General features: G+C 36.8%; 1 protein-coding gene across 3 annotated transcripts; it reads right to left on the bottom strand.

Moving 5' to 3' along the window:
- Positions 1–206: 206 nt before the first annotated feature.
- LOC144436240 (uncharacterized) lies at positions 207–23,997 on the bottom strand. 3 transcript variants are annotated; one of them, XM_078124982.1, is made up of 5 exons: positions 23,929–23,997; positions 7,790–8,116; positions 2,652–5,604; positions 1,892–2,039; positions 207–1,154 (listed from the first exon to the last, which is right to left on the bottom strand). In XM_078124982.1, exons 2-5 carry the CDS (start codon positions 7,840–7,842, stop codon positions 958–960), a joined length of 3,351 nt encoding a protein of 1,116 aa, XP_077981108.1. In that variant the 5' UTR covers positions 7,843–8,116; positions 23,929–23,997; the 3' UTR covers positions 207–957. The 3 variants fall into 3 exon arrangements, with proteins under 3 accessions (XP_077981108.1, XP_077981107.1, XP_077981109.1); XM_078124981.1 differs by lacking the exon at positions 23,929–23,997 and adding an exon at positions 16,921–16,987; XM_078124983.1 differs by lacking the exons at positions 7,790–8,116; positions 23,929–23,997 and adding an exon at positions 16,921–17,035.
- Between the last annotated feature and the right edge of the window lie 222 nt (positions 23,998–24,219).

Raw genomic sequence — 24,219 nt, 5'->3', positions numbered from 1 at the left:
AAGTACCCGATAAAATGATGCCTTGAAAAAACATTGTTTGCCTGGCCATATTCAGACAAAAGAAATTATATGCCCCCCCCCCCCCCCCTAATATTAACCCGTTTTTTTTTACCACCCAACTAGTTGGAAAGAATGATGGCAAGCCCTGGAATAGAATGTGTTATGATAACACCCTTATTTACCCCCACCCACACCTCCCTGGCACAGACACAGACAATGAACAGTATGAAAATAATTTCAAGTTGATTCCTTTACAAACAAATATAAAACAAATACAATTCCTATTTTATCACTGTGTTAAGCTGCCCATTAGGATTGGTGGTTTCCTTAGTGACTCTTACTTGGAGATGAGTAGCAATATCACCTCCTCTGAATACATATAGTTAACTGCACTTATTTCTTATTTTACCTATTAATAGCATTCAGCTTGATCGATGTAATGTATACCTCAATGGACAAAAATATTTCATAAAGATATTTTCTTATCAGTTATTTGATTACGCCGCCATTTTGTTCTGGTTCTCTATACAACGAAGTATATGAATGTTAATATGTTATCATGTGTTGGAGTATTTCATACAGAATGTAATATAACTCCAAACTATCATATTGCACATTCACGAAATCGAAAGACAAGCAATACCATTCTTGCTACATGGAATCTTCATAATTGATTATCAACAAATGGTTCTGTGACATTATTATCACGATTATGTAGCTTCCATATATTGTTCAATTTGATAATTTAATAACTAATGTTTTGTGATGACGACGAGGGCGTAATTGATACTAGTCAATTTCCGACGTCTGGTGGGGAATGAAACATTGGGATTGGATACTTTCAATGTCGAAGTAGAGCCTAATAGCTCCCAACTGCCATGTTACTTTACCGGCTCACTGCATAAACTTTGAGTTGATTATGCAAAATAAATACGTCGCATCACCGAAACTCTCCCTTCATTCGTTATCGGCCACAATATGTTTCTTGACCAAGATGATGATGTCCTGTCTTCCAAGTGACGGTCGTTCAAGAATTGCCAAAAGGTTCTCGATTGTTGCCATGCCAGATCTGGACCAGTCTCTGAGAACAACATCACACGGGTTTTTGTATGCGCTGAAGAGAAAAACCTGACCACACGAATGCCCGAGTTCTCCTGAAAACGAAAAAGATGCATAATCTTTACATTGATGTGACAAATTGTATTACTTATAGGGATTGAGTTATTGCTTATCTCTTAGTTTCTAACAGTAGCTTCGCGATCACAGTAACATGTGCACAATTCATTTATACTAGCATATTATTTTACAAGTTGATGCAATACCTATGTCAACCATCATCACATTATTGTATGTGGTAGATGTTCTGCTTTGGGATGAAAGTACAGACCTTGAAATGGTTTCCATTCATTGTAAAGATTATATACAGGATAGGATACAATCGTACAAACTAACTTAGTACCACTACTCTAGTATAGGCCAGATGTCCACCAAGGTGATCATAGTTAACAGTTGTTGCCTGGCTGTGAGGAGGGCACTAGTGGACATATATGTAGTATAATCGAGGACCGTTCATTATGCAGCAAGTATTTACCTAGGCTGAAAGTAGAGGAAATACTTGCTACACATCATAGCAGCTTAAGGGGTAATATGACAAATTTAAAGCATGTGTTCTTGCCTTAGTCATAGCAAATCACAGCCAAGGCTGAATCAGATACAGTACATTATTAGTGCTCTAGGAAAAATAGAACACGAATAAAGCCATCTCTATGCGATTTGAGGTTACTATATATGGGTCACTAGTTTTACCACGTGACACGATCTAAGCCAATCACTGGAAACTGCATGAAAGCAATATGTGCGGTAATACGTAGTGAAGTCAGTAAATTACTACCTGCAAAATCTCGCCAGTCTCCTTGACGAGTCTCCATATTCAAATAGTCACAGATTCTCTGGTAAATGGACATTGGCATGTCTGTTATCTGACTTTCCATGGTTATTGTGACTGGACGGGGTAATACCACCGTTTCTGCTAAACTTTCCTGCCAAAAAACAAAAACAATATTGATAATAACAATCATTACAATGAGCACATGACAGATGGTCCATATTTGCATTCGATTTTCATTAACATGACGATCCTATAGTTACAGCTGCTCTGTAATTAGATAATATACATTTTCCTTTCTGCAGGACAACTATGATATCTGAATAACCTGAATGGGTTAAGTCTCTTAATTCTGAAACTTTGTTGTCTACTCTTTATAACTTTATATGGTAATTAGGATAACACTAGCATGTAAATGGACGTCCATATTATCGCGTTTCATTTGCTGTCAGCAATATCAATCATTTCACACACAATATACATTACCCTGTGAATGTACTAAAAGATAATAACTCAGATCCAATGCGACCATAGTGAAAAGGACTACTACAAAACTCTTTCGAGTTGTAAATAGTATTGTTAATATAACCTATTGAGTGTACAGTTTAGTCACGTGGTTTAGTTGATTAATCATTATGATTGTGCTACTGACATTTTCAGAAAATCAGATACGCCCGATAATTCGATAACAGTATTGTTAGAAGTATGTTATTCTAAATAAACTATGTAGCCTCCGTGTGAGGACTCATCACGAAAATGTAATTACCTTTGGTACTGTGCTGTAGACTTTCATTATTTGTCGTCTTCCTTCGCAAAGAAGTGGGAATTCATTAGGTACGTAGAGACTTGCACGTGACCTTCCGAAATCCACTATGTGCATCTTTCTTGGGTTTTGAAATATAGCATGGGTTGTATACGGACACCTCACACCCACGGTGTACTTCATATGAGGAAAATCTCGCTGTCTCACAGCGTCCAGTTGTTCCAGTAACCACTCCAGAAGGTCAATCCCATTGCTACCAGGTGCTTTCTGTAAAACCACTTTGAACAAATTCTGCTCTGCAGGAAGATGATTCACAAGTTCCAACTTGTAACTAACATGCCTACCAAAATTGAATATACCAATATTCTTGAAAACACGCCTTTTCAGGGACGGGTTAGTGGCATCAGCCACTCTAACGCATCGAGTTATCAGTCGAGAGAACACAGCATCTGGTTCAAATGTGCCAAAGTCCAAGTAGTAAGTGTCGTCAGCCTCTTGACCAGTCCACCAGTTTGGTTCAGCATTACACTCATTGTTGTGCATATATACTGGCAACATACTCGGTACGATGTAGCACTGGTCATCATTCTCATGTATTCTAGGTATTTCACAAATCAAATCATAGGCTCGGAGTAGAGACACCACTATCTCTGTTGACAAGCCCATAGACTTGGCTATGTGACTGAGAAGATTACTATTTGCAATGCCCCTTTCTTCCAGAACACTGCAATAGAAGGCTATCTGACGGACCTGTCTCTGTGTTGCAGGAATTGTCGTTAGTGATTTCATCACATCAACAAGAACCTGTGGATCGAATATGATATATTTCTTTAAGGTTTCGTCATTTGGTTGATAGATGATTTCCCCAGCTTTGTCAAACATGTCAAGCATCTCAACAAAGCTTTTCTCGTTGATTCCGTAGTCTATTTCCATTTTGTCTTTTATTTCTTCGTATGAATAGATGCTGCTGGTATGTACCCTCGCTTCGGTTGAATTAATCCAACATCTTTTCTCTTTGACGATGTTATAGAATTGCAAAAATGATATTGGAAATTCTTCATTTGAACATTCAAGTGCGTTAACCTCTCTCAAGATAACTGATTGAAGATTCAGAGCATCTTTATCGAATCTCGTTGAATTCTCAACACAAAAGATACGCCTCATGTCTGTGTTTACAACAAGTCGTTTGCAAATTTCTTCAATTCTCTTTAGTTTACCATCAAAATATTCAGCCAACTGATGTCGAGTTTCTTTCGATACACTGTCCTTGTGTGTTCCTATAAGGAATATGGCACTGTCTTTATCCTTTGCATGGACACAGATTGAATTCAACCAAAACAGTAATCTCCGAAGTTGTTTTTCTTTGTCTTTACTTGCCTCCTCGATACTGAAGACCACAAGATAAACTGCATTGCTAGATATGAATATGTGATGCATCGAGTAATAAATATCCTGTCCAGCAAAGTCCCACAGACTAAGTCGAGTAGCGAAATACTGCGTACCCTTTACCAGGCACTTTAGAGCTTCACGTATGTATACCACAGGGATGTGCTGTCGTTTCACTTTCAAGAAAATGTAAAGGTCAGCAATTGGCTGGATCATAAGTGAAAAGCCAACCAATGCAGACATGAAGTATGATTCAGGCATTTTCATTTCCCAGTCTAAACATCGTCCTAGGACAAGTCCAAACAAGAGACCAAATGTACGCTTTGTGAAGTAACCAAGACTAAGGTAGAGGTTAATTTTCCTACCGATAGATATACCAACGAAAGTGCCTACCCAAATAAGTATTCCAAACAGAAATGGAAAGAAAATAGGCTTGCAGTTGTGCGCTGCTGCACAGTGCAAAATGGCAAACAGGGGGAGCAAAAGTGCCAGTTCTAGCTTTTTCATTGAAGATAAATGTAAACAGGCATTGCGTAGCGTATCTCTGTATCTATATAGCACTACACCTGACATCATACCAATCCCAACAACAAATGTCCCTAGTGACACTGGAGCTGCCAGAGAGTTCACTATATTTCCACGGTTACTATATACCATAATTTTTTGGGGTGGAAGCATGAGGCAAAGACCAAAAGCAATACCCGATCGCAGACCAAGACCAAAAACTATTCCCATGAACACGAAACATGTGAGGATTATTACATACAAAAACAATATCTCAAGGAAGGCTGTCATCGATATTTGGTAAGATTGGTCTGTGGGTGGGTTCAAGTTTGAGACCTCACTGTCATTGACAGAACTTCCAAGGTTAGAAGGACTTTCTTCGAAATTCTGTTGACGTCTGAAATAACTTTCGAATAGTAACACAATGGCCACGCCAGTTCCATAGCGATAACAAACCAAGCTATCAGTCGTGGAAAGGCGACATACCAAGCAACAGAAACATTGCAGAATGCCAAAACCAAAGGAGCAGTGAATGATGTCAGCAAAGATAAACATAAGGATAAACATTACGATAATGCGTACAGTATATTTAACATATTGTGGACAGCAGATGTTCTCCTTTGGTTTGCTTTTATTTTGGTCTGTATTCAATGCGAAACTATCAGAAGATGGTGTATTCATCAGCGTTTTGGCTGTGTACCATGAAGCTCCAAGCTTGTATTCATCGCCGATCACTTTTCCAGACTCCTTCCAACTGGAGTCAACGTCATTGACTTCATACATACTCGTGTCTATTCCCACGGTGCTCTCTTCGTTTGTCTGAAATTTCTCGCCGGTCAACAACCGCCGAAGACTTGTTTTTCCTACTCGAGCATCGCCGAGAAACAAAACTTTTCTCCTTTTCAAAGGCAATTTTCCATTGTCTTCAGCATGTTTGTACGTTTGTTTTACTTCGTCCTCTCCTGACAAAGTGCCAAAGTGATAACTTCGTCCATATTTTGCACCAATGGAAGTTTGGAATCTGTCAGTCATTCTAGTAACTTTACCCACCTCAGGGGAGGAGGTGCTGAAAAATTAAGAGACATTTGTTGTATCTTTAATAAATCCTAACACATTATTTCACCATATCATTAGACATCCATATACACTAGTGCTACGTCCGTCTAGGAAAGAATACTACAACAACACCAACATCATCATCATCAACAACAAAAAAAAACAAAAAAAACAACAACAACAACAACTACGACGACGACGACGACAACAACAACAACAACAAACAACAACAACAACAACAACAACAACAACAACAACAGTGTATTTGCATGGCATGAACATACATACATACATACATACATACATACATACATACATACATACATACATACATAGTTCCACTGGATGGTGTAACAATGCTTTCACATTTCCATTACCTTTAGGACCCACAACCTCTCTCTACCATTTAACTTCTACTCCTTGACCAATCACTGATATTTTCATATTCCCTTGTCTCTACTTGTTCTAGTGCCATTAAAAAGCTAACGATTGATAACATGGGTGTATATATATATATATATATATATATATATATATATATATATATATATATATATATATATATATATATATATATATATATATATATATATTGAACACATATTGCCTGGCCATGAGGGCTATAGCACCCGTTTATTACACCCGAGGGACTGTGAGTTACCAGAATCACATGCTATTTCCCGAGGCCAAAGGCCGAGGGAAATAGCATGTGATTCTGGTAACTCACAGTCACGAGGGGATAATGAACGGGTGCTATAGCCCGAATATAGGCCAGGTAATATGTGTTTTATAATATAGTTCTTCATGCTGTGAACTCGCGGTGGCAGACGACATCGTCAGAAGCTGCCATTTTGACCTGCTGTGAACGCGCGGTGGTCACGTGACCATGTAAAAGTTGATATATATATTCAACTGTAAAGCCCATTATTTAACTTACTTACGAAAATAAATTGTTGAATTTTGTTTCAGTGCTAGACTTGATCCTGATATGCCACCTTGGCGTCGAAACGTGAGGGTAACTAACTGTATGATCTGCTAAAATATTGTACATAGTCTTGAAAAACGGATATCTAACTGACATGAAAATTGTAGTTTCAAAACCAACATATGAAACAGGTATATTCCACACAGTGTTGCTGTCATGTAGGTATGTTTTAGGTTTGTCTCAAAATCATTACGGGATACTATCTTTGATATAGTCCTGCTCTTTTAGATCACAATCTTCCAGAGACAGAACTGACAATAATTGTATCCATTGTGATAGCTGAATATCTACAGGGAGGGGATATGTTCCTCCTTATGTTCTTCTACTGATAGTAGTCCTTATAATCTCTTTCCAAAGGTTGTGCTCTTCATTTTTTTTTCCTTTTGAAAAGGGTTTTCGTCCTAGTCTTGGTTACATTATGCATTCTTAATCGCAGATAACAAAAATTGATGACATCACTGGTCTCTTCTTCATCCGAGAACGTATTATTGCTTAACCTCTGGATTTTCACTCTTCTTCTGAATTTTGCCTCTTCTGCACCAACTGCAGTACAGAGAATGACTGGTTAACATCTTTGGAGGTTAATTTAAGGTAAAGGCTATTTTCCCCATTTCTTTGATGCATTAAAACAAATAGAGCCAATGGCGTTGTAGCACAAATGTTTATTGATCCCTGTTATCTTTGCAATATATGTGATCGTTTGGCTGTTGCAATGGGCGTGGTCTTGGTGCTAGGCATATTTGCTTATATTTTGTGGAATGTTGATTCATTTTCTAAGAATCCCTGTTATCTTTGTGAATACACTACCGTTTGGCTGTTGCTAAGGGACATGTTCAAGGTTGCTTGGGGTATCTGCAAACATTATTTAAATATTTACTCACTTGCCTACCAGATGAGATGTGTTGTCATTTAACCAAAATATACAGCCATTTGGTTGTTGCTAAGGTCATGGTTGTTATTAGGGCCAATTGTGCCAAAATGTTTTGACGAAATTCTGCAGAATAACACTCATGGAAACAGCTCATCAAGTTTCAGTGTCACTGACCAAGTACACTTAGATATATAAGTTTTTGACCAAAATTCACATGTTTACACCTAATTTGCATATCACTGATGAAATCATTATATTCTTAATATTTCTTCATCTATACGCCTCCAGATGCATGTAGACATGTTGTGATTGCAAAGACTATATTGTATAACAACTTACCACTTCCAAGTTGCTGCGGTGTCTTTTTCCTCTGAAGCTTTCAGTTCTGACATGTCACATAGCTGACAGAATGGCCTGACATTGTTGACAAAACACAGGATCTCCGGTCATCACTTCTGGTTCATTCTCCAGAGTGCCTAGACTCAGTACCAACACATTGTTATCTCCATTCACCTCCTTCGCAACATGATCAGATCCAGAAGCACTAGCATGATCAGATTTTGAAGCACGAGTCGTAGATTTATTTGCATCAGCCGTAGATCCGCAGGCACCAGTCATATATTTAGATGAAACATCATCTTCCTTTGAGAGTTTGTGATTGAACAGCTTAAGATTTGAAAAGGGAGACTTAAATTTTCCTGAGAAACGTGTTTGGCAGGTTTGGTTTGATTCGTCTTTCTTTGCTAATGCTAAAATCGCAAAGTATTCAATTAAAAATAGCACCAATAGAGTTGTAGCAAAACTATAAAGTTTACTGTTGCTATGTGAAACTTTCTTAGTTGCTGGGTGACTTTGTCATTTTTCAAAAATATATGTGTATTATATACTTGCCTTAATACCTCTTGTTGTCAAAATTGCTACATACACAACAATTTGGTTGTTGTTATTGGCATGATTGTGGTGCTATGTATAGTATACATGTGGTAATTTTTTTTAAACATAGTAATGTCCATTTGTGAACTACTGTATCTGACATTTGTGCCTTGTTTACTTGGAATTTGTCCATGCATGTCAGATGTGACATACATCATTTGAACACTTTTAGTTATTTGACCTTAAACATTAGAAAGCTAGCCATAGACAATATGGGCGTACTCAAATAGGGTCTCTAGCTATCAAGCTACCAGAGTTATTGGTTAAAACGCGAATTTTTACAACAGATATGGCTGCTATTCAACCATTATCATGAAGATTACAAAACTAAGTGATGTGCATATGCTGACTATAGCATCTGATACTTGTAGCAGGTTTGATTGAATCGGCCTATGCATACATATGTCTGAGATACAGGTGTTAATGGACAAGCAGGCTGATGGGATCTAATGTAGAGTCACCTCCAGGCTTTATCCACTGGGGACTAAAAAGTCTTTGTGATCTGCAGGAATGGCAGGATTTCAATAATTGACCCTAAAGGTCAAGGTCAAAGCTCAAGGTCTCAAAAGAAAGTTTAAACTAAATGAGTGACTTCATTTTGACAGAGCCTCTATGTCAAGGAATTACAAAAAAGCTTGTGACTGGTAATTTGGGGTAGACTCTTGAATGGATTCTCTATGTAATGTTACCATCAAATAACAAGGCAATCGATTGGTCTTCCGGTTTTTGACTTAGTCATTTACAAAGACACTTACACTTACATATTTGTACAAACACACAGACAATTTGCCATGATGAAAGCATTATTGAACAATTTTTCTAATGCCGGTAAGCCGGTAAATGTTACCAGGATTCCCCATCAATATACCTAGTTCATCGGTTGTGCTAAGAAAGTAGTCTGGTTTTACCAAGGACTGAACAAAGAATGCATTGATAGAATCAACTACATACATATCACTTATTCTAAGACTGTTTCTTCCTATCTTTTGGCAAGTTTGTTACTATGACAGTGTCCAATATATCCAACAAACATACCTAAAGTGTAAAAATAAATTCTATAAGTTTCTATGTTAGCACTAAATATCCTACACTGTAGTCAAAATGATTTACAATAACATGTACATGTACATGGTAAGCCTGGCATGCACATAATAAATGGCATGTATAAAGGGCCTACAATTATACTTCAACTTCCTGCACAGGCAGCCTGTAAGCACACAGGATTAAAGTATTCATATAGCAACCCTTATCCTACCAGATCCCCAATTCTATATCTGGATTGACTGGTACATAATCATTGTTTAAATATTGTTCAAGGACTTTATAATTCAGAAAGTACATGTATTAGCAGTGATGCAGTATCAAACCTGACCATTAGACCCATTCAACCATTGCCTTAGACTTGATTTAGTCTAGTGGCTATTTTCAAACTTCTATTCGGATAAATGTTTGAAACAATAATGTATTATTTTTCTTTTGTGTGAAATAGTCACCTTAATAGCAAGTGATTGCGAAACAGTGATGAGGTCATTTATAGCCCTCAACTTGTGTTGGTGAAGGGCCTGCGTCGTGCTATAAATTGTGGATGGTATGACATCATCACACTCATGTCCTTAGATTTATTCACGACATGGATCGCAAACAAAGAATTTAATTGACCGTGCCTTGTGAGAAAAAAAAATCTCCAAAGGACTGCAGTGTGGTGCCAGTCTACCATCGACTCCAACTTCCTCATTCCTGTCTTTTTATGTAATTTCGCTATACTTACATGTATGTCACACTCACAGACCTATTATTCATAGAAACTGGGTCACCTCACCTTTTGAGGAAAATGACATGATTAAATCTTCTAAACAAAATTCCAACTCAACTGTGTTTGGTTTACACTTTATGTGGCCTTATATGAACTCTGAGAAGGATTCAACTGATTAGAAAGCATGTTATTTCACATACTTTCTTGTTATAATTTAAAACGCAACAACAACAACAACAACAACAACAACAACAACAACAACAACAAAAACAACAAAAAGAAACAGGCAAGAGCCCGATGTCATGTTTTCATCATTTTCTTTCTAATCAATGTGCCCTGTCATTTTTTTGTGTCAAAATATTTTGAAGAAAATCTGCAGAATAACACTTCTAGAAACATCTCACCAAGTGTCAGTCTCATTGACGAAGTGCTTTTTGAGATAAATGTTTGACCAAAATTCACATTTTATACCTAATTTGCATATAACTGATGAGCTCATTACATGCTTAACATTTCGTCATCTATACACCTGCAGATGTATCCCCGTTAAATATCAGCCCAATATGATGTGTAGTTTTGGAATTACATCGTTTTCATTTGAACAATTTTTCATCTACACGCCCTAAGTAATATCCCCACCAAATACCAAGCCTATCGGTCTGGCAGTTTTTGAGTTTTAATCGTATACATACACACTCACACACACAGAGACAATTCTTGATGCCGATGGCACTACAGAACCTAGTTCAGTTGTGCTAAAAAAATATGAATGACTTGTAAGTGTACAAGGTGAAACCAACAACTAAAAACTAACTGATAGCTAGCCTATAGGTGCATGGATCAACCATGTGTAGTGTGTGTAAACCATGCTTGCCAACATCGTCAAAGCTATATAATTGTCAATCTCTTTCCTGAAATGTTTACATTGTGGGTTATGTTAAAGTTTTGGAAATTGTTGATCTAAACAAATTCCTGTGTATTCAAGTTTACTGAATAAATAAAATTGGATTTTCAAAATTGTGGAGAACCCTGACATAAATGTGTGAAGAAGATAACTGTGAATGTTAAACATACAATGTAACTTGTAATACTGGAACATGGTCATCAGGAACTAGACTATAAGGCTACATTCACTCACTCATTCACTTGGGTCATTTCTATGGCAGGGTAGCTCCACTAATAAGTTTACAACTATGTGTATCTGTTAGTTTTGACACACTTGATAGATTTCTGTAAATCCATCCATTGTTCTCAATTGTTTTTCACGACTTTCTTCACAATTGATGTATGAGGGGAGTCAGTTTACCTCAATAGACAAACATTCTTTTTTTTTCCTGACTGCCCTTCCTGGTCCTCAAGGACACTAGAATACACCACTTAGAGCTCAGTAAGTCTGCCACAAGTGATGAACTCACGCGAACTTTGTACAGTGACTTGTATAAATGGTACATATAAATGTACAGCCCAGCAAACAGAGGCGCAGTCCATGCAAACAGAGGGGCACTTCGCCATGCTATACCATGCTAGGTATAGGTGTTCATTTGTTTAACGACTATACAGTTGCCTATCCAACCCTGTTGTTATCTTTGCAATATAGGCAATCACTTGGATGTTGCTATGTATATTTGCAAACATTTTTTGAATGTTTATTCATTTGTCTATTAATCCCAGTTGTTATCTTTGCAACATACCCGATCATTTGGCTGTTGCTATGGGCATGGTGTTGGTGTTAGACACATTTAAATACATTTTTTTGAATATGTATTACTTTGTCTATTAATCCATGTTGTTATCCTTGCAATGTATGTGATATATTGCCATGGGTGTGGTCTTGTTGCTAGTTATATTTGCATACACTTTTTGAATGTCTGTTCACTTGTTTAAGAATCCCCGTTGTTATCTTTGTGAAATACACCAACATTTGGCTGTTGCTATGGGCATGGTCATGGTCATGGTCTAGAAACTTCTCACCAAGTTCAAATTGTAATAAAAGTTTTTCACCAAAACTCACACTTTTACACCCAATTTGCATATCACTGATGAGATTACTACATGTATATGCTGAAATATTTCTTCATCTATACATTCCCAGATGCACCCCCATTACATTTCAGCCCAATCTGCTCTGTAATTTTGGAATGAAAGATTCTTGACCAAAAAGACACATTTTAGCTCCAATTTGCATATTACTGATGGAATCATCATGTGATGAACAAATTTTAATTTTCACAACCCCAAGAACGTTCCCACCAAAGTTCAGGCCAAGTTCTGCCCAGTAGTTTTGGAGTTTATGTTTTTGACCCAAAACGCACATCTCTGATGCACTCACTTTGATTTGAACAATTTTGTTCACCTTAAGCTGTTTATACAACACGCACAGAGACACTTAGTGATGCCTATCGCACTACTGAACCTTACCAGTTCAGTTCCACTAAAAATTATGTGGTTCCGGTTACACTCAATTTTAGAATAGGTAGGATTCGGTAGATTTTTTATTGTATTACATTTTGTTTTCTGTGCGAGTGTCTACATTGTAGTTTAGGGTTTCCATTGTTTTCCAAATGGTCTCTGTGTTTGTTTATTTCTTCCTATCGGATGTACAGCCATTACAGATTGGAAGAACACTTCTAGAGTATCTTTTTGAGTTGATGGCAGTTTGCACATCCACTAATTCGCATGAGATTTCACAATATTTGCGATTTTATGATTTTATTCTCAAATACGGACAGCATTGATAATGATCTCATATCCAATTACTTCTAATGTTGTCGCACTCATTAAACAAATCTTGTTTCCCCAGTAAAGTGTATAAGGTATTTCGATTTTGATGATACTGGGAAATGGTCCTAGTATTCAAATGTAACTACAACGACATTTGACCAACTGTATCTCTTAGTCTGTCTCACGCTATGCAATAAAACTACCTACTACCAGCAAGTTTTATAAATTTTTTGATTGATTGATTGATTGATTGAAGTTTACAAAAAGATAAGGACAAATGAATACATATACACATAAATAATCTGTATGAGCACATTAGTATGCAGTCAATACTATGGTGATCAACCTCACAATGATGATGATTGATTATTCATCAATTTCAAGATTGTATGTGGCTGTTACACCATTCCTTTTTGAATCCCTGATGTTATCATTACAATATATGTGATCATTTGGCTGTTGCTACGAGTGTGGTCTTGTTGCTAGGTATATTTGCATACAGTTTTTGAAATGAACTTGAAGCTTGATTTCAAAGTCAGATCATGGAAGTATAGTTAACCCACGTGGGTTATACTTCCATTGTCAGATCATGGAAGGTACAAGTAACAACTTATGATCCACGGTCAAACAAATCGAAACATACATTGGCAGTCGACACAGAATCGTCTTCGATTCGGTGAAGGCTTCGTCAACGATGGCAGAAAAGGAATCTTCTCCTTTGCAAAGACTGATATACACTCCCTGTCCCAATATGCGGTCTGCCCAGATTGCGGTCAACTTCAGGGAAACACTTCCTTCTACAGGTCCTCGCGTTACATACGGGTGATGTGACAATATACCCGATGCCTTGTGGGTAACCTTTTCTGTCTTTCTGCAAAGTTTTGATCAAATCGAGAGTGGTTCATATTTCCCGTCGCTGGGATAAGTAAACTTTCAAAGCGTGATATTCCACCCCTAGGGGTCTCTCCATTGGTGACTATTGGAGAGTAGTTTATGTTTGTTGTTGTTGTTTATTCATGTATTTATCTACTCATGTATCGGTTTATTTGTTTATGTTTTGTTTGTTTGTCTGTCTGTTTGTTTACTTGTTTGTATTTTGTTTTTTTACTTGTCTGTTTGTATTTGTAAACAAAACTATATTAAACTGAGCCTGAGCTCCCCAGTGCTCTGACCATACACACACTCAACGTCGTAAAACGGTGACAAAATATTATAAACAGTATTGTGTATTTAATGAGAGAGAAAGATGAACATGTGACGAGAACTTTAGTCAAACTTGCAAACCAAAATGCCATATCTTTGTCGTCAGATAATGTTCATGCCTCGCGATAAATCAGTGCATCACATCACATTGTACTGAAATGTCTGTGGCTTTTTATGACTGCATGACATGGTGGTTAACCTTACTGAAATGCTAATTATGACAAAGTTCTCGTACTAAACGTTATGGAAATAAACTTCCCAGCAGGACTACATTATTTAAATATTTCACCAAGTTTCATAACACTCAATGTAATAATTGTATTTGGAGATTGTATTTTCAGATTCATTCATTGTCACGTGATAGCTATAATCTCCGATTTTGTCCTGTGCTTTGTGAGGTTTGATAAAGTGCAACTAGTAAAATTTGGTCCTCATTGATAACTTCATATTGTATTCGAGGATCTGAATGGGAAACGTGTATTGTCGGGTATGTGTACTAGGGACACTCCGACACATCTTCATTTACCCTCAGAACAACAAATAAGGGAGCCGTCATTATTTATGACGGGGGGTGTCGGAAGAACTGCTTTGAAAATCCCAAACAAATCAACAACACCCCCCCCCCCCACCAACCATTTTACAGTGTCATAACTCTTAAGGGAGCCTTCAGTATTTACAAGGGGTGAGACAAATTTTACAAACCTGTTCTTGGGGATGGTCATATTTTTCATTACAATATTTGGGGGAGGGTCAAATTTTACCATCCGTAGTTTTGTGACAAAATTGGTGATTCAATTATTGTCAATTTGTTTTGTGTGTTTTGAGATGTAAAATTGAGATGAGTACTCAACATTTATTTTTACGAGTACTTGCCAAAATACCTAAAATAAAACAACATATATTGTAAGAAAATTGTTTAATAAAACGATGCATTTTTGTTGGGTGTACAATCTCACCTTATCACTCACACTGTCTGCGAATGTTGTTAAAATATGATGATGATGATGATGATGATGATGATGATGATGATGATGATGATGATGATTATGATTTCGTTTTGAATGTTATAGAGAAAACGGAGTTACACATGTACTGACTCAAGTAGTAACAGTACTAGTGAGTCAGATTAGAGTGACACTGATAATGGCAATACTGAAGGTGAAGGTGATGATGATGACAATGATATTAGGACCAGATCAGGCAGAGTATGCAAAACATGGAAAGCATGTTTTAGATACTAACTAGATTGTGTATGATTATAAGAGAAAGGTCACTAGCCAGTCTTTTACTCTTTGCCACTTTATATGTACAAATATTGCTTTCTAATACAGAGTCAAAATCATTTAATGTGTATGTATATGTTACACCCAATATGTGAAATTACCCAATTCATGAAATGGGTAGGTAACTTTTCCCAGTTCATGAAATAGGCAATCGTGTTGCCCGGGTTATGAAGTTGGTGTGGTAAGATATGCCCAGTACATGAAATGAGCATCTTTTATAGGACACAGACAAAAAAATAAGAATCAAACAACTTTATCATCATGTATTTACAAACTCATCACTTATTATCATTACTTCTTATTTTATAATATTCAGTGTAGCTTGTGTTTTTAATAGAGTTCAATAATCAACACCCCAGTTCAAAACTCTTCCCAAAAAATTTAATTTCGCCCCTAATAGATCATAATCTATACTCTCATTTGCATAAGGTTGACTATTTCTTGTACTGGGCAAAGTTACATGCACATTTCATGAATTGGGCAGTTTCACATATACACATAGTGGGAATATTGAGTAACGTTTAGTATATGTAATTGTCATGGGAGGTCATGTTTCACAAAATGAGAAAATTCAAAGGGAGGGTCACTTTTTATAAATGAAGAATGGAGGGAGGGTCATGTTTTTCTTAACAGACCATGTGTGATTTTCTCCGCCCCCTGTAAATACTGAAGGCTCCCAAATGTTTTTTTTACAGCCATTACACAAATTGAGGTTGTGTTCCATTAGGATACATACATACATACATACATACATACATAGACAGTTTTACATAGACAGTTTTACATACATAGTTTTACATACATAGTTTCACGTTTTGAAGATGAAACCGATACAGTGCATTCTCGCAAACCGGAGTTAATATTTCTACAACTACATGGGGAGGCGCGTTAAGAACGTTGCCGTAAAACAGGCCGTGGTTTGCGACGATGGTACGGTGACATAAGACAGTGACATTTATGCCGGAATCGAATTAACCCAACATATGTGTATGTACATTTATGACCTGTTGCTGTTTCAGTTCATATACCTTACAGTGATACACACCGAGACATACATGTAAACAAACAAACACACACACACACACAAACAAACACAGAAACACAACAAATAAAAATAAACAAACAAACACACACACACACACTGGTGTTTATCGTACAGCACATCTCATTCATCGTACGTAGGATTGTGCATTTATAAACCATAAGCCGCATTTCTAGAGTGGTTTACGGATTCCGGATTGAGGTCAAATACGATATATGAATCGGCATAGGGATTAATTTAAAAGTACGTGATAGGAAAGCTCAGCTGCTATATAGCTATTTACATTCCGAGTACAATGGAACACACTTCTATAATCTATATATGTCGCCATACTGTCAACTGACCCCAAAGCCGGTTTCTGAATTTCATATATCCACACCAGCACTGAAGTATAACGCTACAAACACGCTCGACCTATAAAACTAGCACATGTACACGGAGTTATCCACCATATCCAATTTTACGTTTTTGAAATTTAACAACGCTGATGACAAAAAAAAATAAACCCCAAAGGTTACAATAAACCTCTACTTACATGTAATAGTTGATCAGTGGTTAAACTGGACACATGTCATTCAGAAAGTCTGTTTGATAGAATTCCAAATTCAGTGTGATACTGCACCCACCAAACCGCATGCTGTGTGAACACATGAGTTTGCGTTGAGCTACTTATAGACCATGACGTCACAAAAGTTCACGCGTTCAAGGCAAGCACATATATAATTTACAATTCTCTGGATTTATATTCTATGGACAGTGAGTGAGATCTACAGAATGTGTGATAAAACTTTGATTTGATGAAAAATAAACAATGACGTTAATCTATCACCAGACTTCATCTTTATTTATGAGATTTGTTCTTACATTTAGGGCAACAAAACGACAAGCAAGAACATCATGATTATTTACATGAGCAATATGGCGGGAAAGCCACTTCTTCTTCTTTCGGCTTATTTAGCAGATTATCTGTCAATATACTGGTATCAAAAAATCACTATCACTAAAACTGTATGTCATTTTAATAGTAGCACTGTATTCTGCAGTAGGTATCCTGTCTCATTAGCTTACTATATGTGATCCGAATCTAAAAATTGTACTTGTAAATCTTTAAAACGTTTCCTTTATTTCAACATTGTTACCGATTCATTGTGAAGCCGAACCAAAAATTGTGTTGGGGGTACCATCAGCGTAAGGCAACGTTAAAACATACAGTACTTTGACAGTCTGTGCATGTGTTACACTTCTGTGGAAAAGGTCTTCTGCTAAAACCGGAAGTGATATAACTATGCATGCCAAGCCTGAGGGTGGGAAGAACGTGATCGGTTGAATACTATAACACTGAGATAACTGGATTGATCGGGTCATATTTACGTCGAAACTTGGCAAAGTTTCACAGAGGATGGAAGATGAACGCACTCTTGAATTTGACAATTCGTGATCCCTGGGGATTAGTGTGTGTGTGTGTGTGTGTGTGTGTATGTATGTATGTATGTATGTATGTATGTATGTATGTATGTATGTATGTAATGTATGTATGTATGCACCATTCTACATCCGATGAATCGGCGATGAATAAGCTATATGCTGTATGATAAACACCATGTGTGTGCGTGTGTGTGTATTTTGTTTATACATATATGTGTATGTATGATGTGTGTCCGATCCGTGTACGTGTGTCTGTGTGATGGGCTTGAAACTCTTCTCTATGTTTAAAGTTAACCTTGACCTCTGTATGCACTTTCAGTTATAGGAACCAAGCACAAAAAACACACCCGTCGAGTTAACTCTATTCCGGCTTAAATTTCACTCTCGAAAACTTGAAACGTTGTGTGGATGCATGCGTGCCTGTGTTGGGAATGGGGTATACGAAGATGTATGTATTGATACGCGGGTGTGTTCTTTCATGTTTGCATTTTATATGGAAAGAAGGAAGTAATTTATTTGATTCTTTATAAACAGGATATCTGATGCCTGTGTTATTTGGTTTCCATGATGTGTGGGTGGTACGTGTACAGAATGGCATTTTTTCTAATATGCATACTACAGTGATGCTAATCGGTGACAATCGACTAAGTTTGTCTTTTGGTCCTGATTAGAAATGAGCGTTATGGCCCATGTACAAAGGGAAACTGAAGTGACTGGCAATCTCTGTGTACTGGGCAGAAATGTATTAGATAGATAGATAGATAGATAGATGGATGGATGGATGGATGGATGGATGGATGGATGGATAGATAGATATGTATATTTGCAAACATTTTTTGAATGTTTATTCATTTGTCTATTAATCCCAGTTGTTATCTTTGCAACATACCCGATCATTTGGCTGTTGCTATGGGCATGGTGTTGGTGTTAGACACATTTAAATACATTTTTTTGAATATGTATTCCTTTGTCTATTAATCCATGTTGTTATCCTTGCAATGTATGTGATATATTGCCATGGGTGTGGTCTTGTTGCTAGTTATATTTGCATACACTTTTTGAATGTCTGTTCACTTGTTTAAGAATCCCCGTTGTTATCTTTGTGAAATACACCAACATTTGGCTGTTGCTATGGGCATGGTCATGGTCATGGTCTAGAAACTTCTCACCAAGTTCAATTTGTAATAAAAGTTTTTCACCAAAACTCACACTTTTACACCCAATTTGCATATCACTGATGAGATTACTACATGTATATGCTGAAATATTTCTTCATCTATACATTCCCAGATGCACCCCCATTACATTTCAGCCCAATCTGCTCTGTAATTTTGGAATGAAAGATTCTTGACCAAAAAGACACATTTAGCTCCAATTTGCATATTACTGATGGAATCATCATGTGATGAACAAATTTTAATTTTCACAACCCCAAGAACGTTCCCACCAAAGTTCAGGCCAAGTTCTGCCCAGTAGTTTTGGAGTTTATGTTTTTGACCCAAAACGCACATCTCTGATGCACTCACTTTGATTTGAACAATTTTGTTCACTTTAAGCTGTTTATACAACACGCACAGAGACACTTAGTGATGCCTATCGCACTACTGAACCTTACCAGTTCAGTTCCACTAAAAATTATGTGGTTCCGGTTACACTCAATTTTAGAATAGGTAGGATTCGGTAGATTTTTTATTGTATTACATTTTGTTTTCTGTGCGAGTGTCTACATTGTAGTTTAGGGTTTCCATTGTTTTCCACATGGGCACTGTGTTTGTTTATTTCTTCCTATCGGATGTACAGCCATTACAGATTGGAAGAACACTTCTAGAGTATCTTTTTGAGTTGATGGCAGTTTGCACATCCACTAATTCGCATGAGATTTCACAACATTTGCGATTTTATGATTTTATTCTCAAATACGGACAGCATTGATAATGATCTCATATCCAATTACTTCTAATGTTGTCGCACTCATTAAACAAATCTTGTTTCCCCAGTAAAGTGCATAAGGTGTTTCGATTTTGATGATACTGGGAAATGGTCATAGTATTCAAATGTAACTACAACAACATTTGACCAACTGTATCTCTTAGTCTGTCTCAAGCTATGCAATAAAACTACCTACTACCAGCAAGTTTTATAAATTTTTTGATTGATTGATTGATTGAAGTTTACAAAAAGATAAGGACAAATGAATACATATACACATAAATAATCTGTATGAGCACATTAGTATTCAGTCAATACTATGGTGATCAACCTCACTATGATGATGATTTAATCAGCAATGATATGGCTAGAATACAATACTGGGGAGCTGTGACAATAATATAGACATAATTACTGGATGTACTGGTTATTCAAGTATTCATTATTCAATTTCAAAATTGTGGCTGTTACACCATTCCTTTTTGAATCCCTGATGTTATCATTACAATATATGTTATCATTTGGCTGTTGCTACGAGCGTGGTCTTGTTGCTAGATATATTTGCTAAAGTTTTTGAAATTGAACTTGAAGCTTGATTTCAAAGTCAGATCATGGAAGTATAGTTAACCCACGTGGGTTATACTTCCATTGTCAGATCATGGAAAGTACAGGTAACAACTCATGGTCCACGGTCAAACAAATCGAAACATACATTGGCAGTCGACACAGAATCGTCTTCAATTCGGTGGCAGAGAAGGAATGTTCTCCTTTGCAAAGACTGATATATACTCCCTGTCCCAATATGCGGTCTGCCCAGATTGCGGTCAACTTCAGGGAAACACTTCCTTCTACAGGTCCTCGCGTTACATACGGGTGGTGTGACATACCCGATGCCTTGTGGGTAATCTTTTCTGTCTTTCTGCAAAGTTTTGATCAAATCGAGAGTTGTTCATATTTCCCGTCGCTGGGATAAGTCAACTTTCAAAGCGTGATATTCCACCCCTAGGGGTCTCTTCATTGGTGACTACTGGGGAGTAGTTTTTGTTTGTTGTTGTTTATTCATGTATTTATCTACTCATGTATCGGTTTATTTGTTTATGTTTTGTTTGTTTGTCTGTCTGTTTGTTTACTTGTTTGTATTTTGTTTGATTACTTGTCTGTTTGTGTTTGTATTTGTAAACAAAACTATATTAAACTGGACCTGAGCTCCCCAACTGTGCTCTGACCATACACACACTCAACGTCGTAAAACGGTGACAAAATATTATAAACAGTACTGTGTATTTAATGAGAGAGAAAGATGAGCATGTGACGAGAACTTTAGTCAAACTTGCAAACCAAAATGCCATATCTTTGTCGTCAGACAATGTTCATGCCTCGCGATAAATCAGTGCATCACACCACATTGTACTGAAATGTCTGTGGATTGTTATGACTGCATGCCATGGCGGTTAACTTTACTGAAATGCTAATCATGACAAAGTTCTCGTACTAAACGTTATGGAAATAAACTTCCCAGCAGGACTACATTATTTAAATATTTCACCAAGTTTCATAACACTCAATGTAATAATTGTATTTGGAGATTGTATTTTCAGATTCATTCATTGTCACGTGATAGCTATAATCTCTCCGATTTTGTCCTGTGCTTTGTGAGGTTTGATAAAGTGCAACTAGTACAATTTGGTCCTCATTGATAACTTCATATTGTATTCGAGGATCTGAATGGGAAACGTGTATTGTCGGGTATGTGTACTAGGGACACTCCGACACATCTTCATTTACCCTCAGAACAACAAATAAGGGAGCCGTCATTATTTATGACGGGGGGTGTCGGAAGAACTGCTTTGAAAATCCCAAACAAATCAACAACACCCCCCCCACCAACCATTTTACAGTGTCATAACTCTTAAGGGAGCCTTCAGTATTTACAAGGGGTGAGACAAATTTTACAAACCTGTTCTTGGGGATGGTCATATTTTTCATTACAATATTTGGGGGAGGGTCAAATTTTACCATCCGTAGTTTTGTGACAAAATTGGTGATTCAATTATTGTCAATTAGTTTTGTGTGTTTTGAGATGTAAAATTGATGAGTACTCAACATTTATTTTTACGAGTACTTGCCAAAATACAAAAATAAAACAACATATACTGTAAGAAAATTGTTTAATAAAACGATGCATTTTGTTGGGTGTACCATCTCACCTTATCACTCGCACTGTCTGCGGATGTTGTTAAAATATGATGATGGTGATGATGATGATTTTGTTTTGAATGTTATAGAGAAAACGGAGTTACACATGTACTGACTCAAGTAGTAACAGTACTAGTGTGTCAGATTAGAGTGACACTGATAATGGCAATACTGAAGGTGAAGGTGATGATGATGACAATGATATTAGGACCAGATCAGGCAGAGTATGCAAAACATGGAAAGCATGTTTTAGATACTAACTAGATTGTGTATGATTATAAGAGAAAGGTCACTAGCCAGTCTTTTACTCTTTGCCACTTTATATGTACAAATATTGCTTTCTAATACAGAGTCAAAATCATTTAATGTGTATGTATATGTTACACCCAATATGTGAAATTACCCAATTCATGAAATGGGTAGGTAACTTTTCCCAGTTCATGAAATAGGCAATCGTGTTGCCCGGGTTATGAAGTTGGTGTGGTAAGATATGCCCAGTACATGAAATGAGCATCTTTTATAGGACACAGACAAAAAAAATAAGAATCAAACAACTTTATCATCATGTATTTACAAACTCATCACTTATTATCATTACTTCTTATTTTATAATATTCAGTGTAGCTTGTGTTTTTAATAGAGTTCGATAATCAACACCCCGGTTCAAAATTCTTCCCAAATAAATTAATTTCGCCCCTAATAGATCATAATCTATACTCTCATTTGCATAAGGTTGACTATTTCTTGTACTGGGCAAAGTTACATGCACATTTCATGAATTGGGCAGTTTCACGGATTGGGTGTAACATATACATATAATGGGAATATTGATTAACGTTTAGTATATGCAATTGTCATGGGGGTCATGTTTCACAAAATGAGAAAATTCAAAGGGACGGTCACTTTTTATAAATGAAGAATGGAGGGAGGGTCATGTTTTTCTTAACAGACCATGTGTGATTTTCTCCGCCCCCTGTAAATACTGAAGGCACCCTAATGTTTTTTTTACAGCCATTACACAAATTGAGGTTGTGTTCCATTAGGATACATACATACATACATACATACATACATACATACATACACACACATACATACATACATACATACGTACATACATACATACATACATACATACATAGACAGTTTTACATAGACAGTTGTACATAGACAGTTTTACATACATAGTTTTACATACATAGTTTCACGTTTTGAAGATGAAACAAAAGCCGGTACAGTGCATTCTCGCAAACCGGAGTTAATATTTCTACAACTACATGGGGAGGCGCGTTAAGAACGTTGCCGTAAAACAGGCCGTGGTTTGCGACGATGGTACGGTGACATAAGACAGTGAAATTTATGCCGGAATCGAATTAACCCAACATATGTGTATGTACATTTATGACCTGTTGCTGTTTCAGTTCATATACCTCACAGTGATACACACCGAGACATACATGTAAACAAACATACACACACACACAAACAAACACAGAAACACAACAAACAAAAATAAACAAACAAACAAACACACACACACACACACGCGTACACACACTGGTGTTTATCGTACAGCACATCTCATTCATCGTACGTATGATGGTGCATTTATAAACCATAAGCCGCATTTCTAGAGTGGTTTACTCAAACTTCGGATTGAGGTGAAATGCGATATATGAATCGGCATAGGGATTAATTAAAAAGTACGTGATAGGAAAGCTCAGCTGTTATATAGCTACTTACATTCCGAGTACCATGGAACACACTTCTATAATCTATATATGTCGCCATACTGTCAACTGACCCCAAAGCCGATTTCTGAATTTCATATATCCACACCAGCACTGAAGTATAACGCTACAAACATGCTCGACCTAAAACTAGCACATGTACACGGAGTTATCCACCATATCCAATTTTACGTTTTTGAAATTTAACAACGCTGATGACAAAAAAAAATAAACCCCAAAGGTTACAATAAACTTCTACTTACATGTAATAGTTGATCAGTGGTTAAACTGGACACATGTCATTCAGAAAGTCTGTTTGATAGAATTCAAATTCAGTGTGATACTGCACCCACCAAACCGCATGCTGTGTGAACACATGAGTTTGCGTTGAGCTACTTATAGACCATGACGTCACAAAAGTTCACGCGTTCAAGGCAAGCACATATATAATTTACAATTCTCTGGATTTATATTCTATGGACAGAGAGTGAGATCTACTGAATCTGTGATAAAATTTAATTTGATGAAAAATAAACACCAGACTTCATCTCTAT

Source organism: Glandiceps talaboti, chromosome 6 (genome assembly GCF_964340395.1).
Source record: "Glandiceps talaboti chromosome 6, keGlaTala1.1, whole genome shotgun sequence".
Classification (NCBI taxonomy): domain Eukaryota; kingdom Metazoa; phylum Hemichordata; class Enteropneusta; family Spengelidae; genus Glandiceps; species Glandiceps talaboti.
The sequence above is the reverse complement of the archived record's forward strand: the minus strand, read 5'-3'. Positions and strand labels throughout refer to the sequence as shown.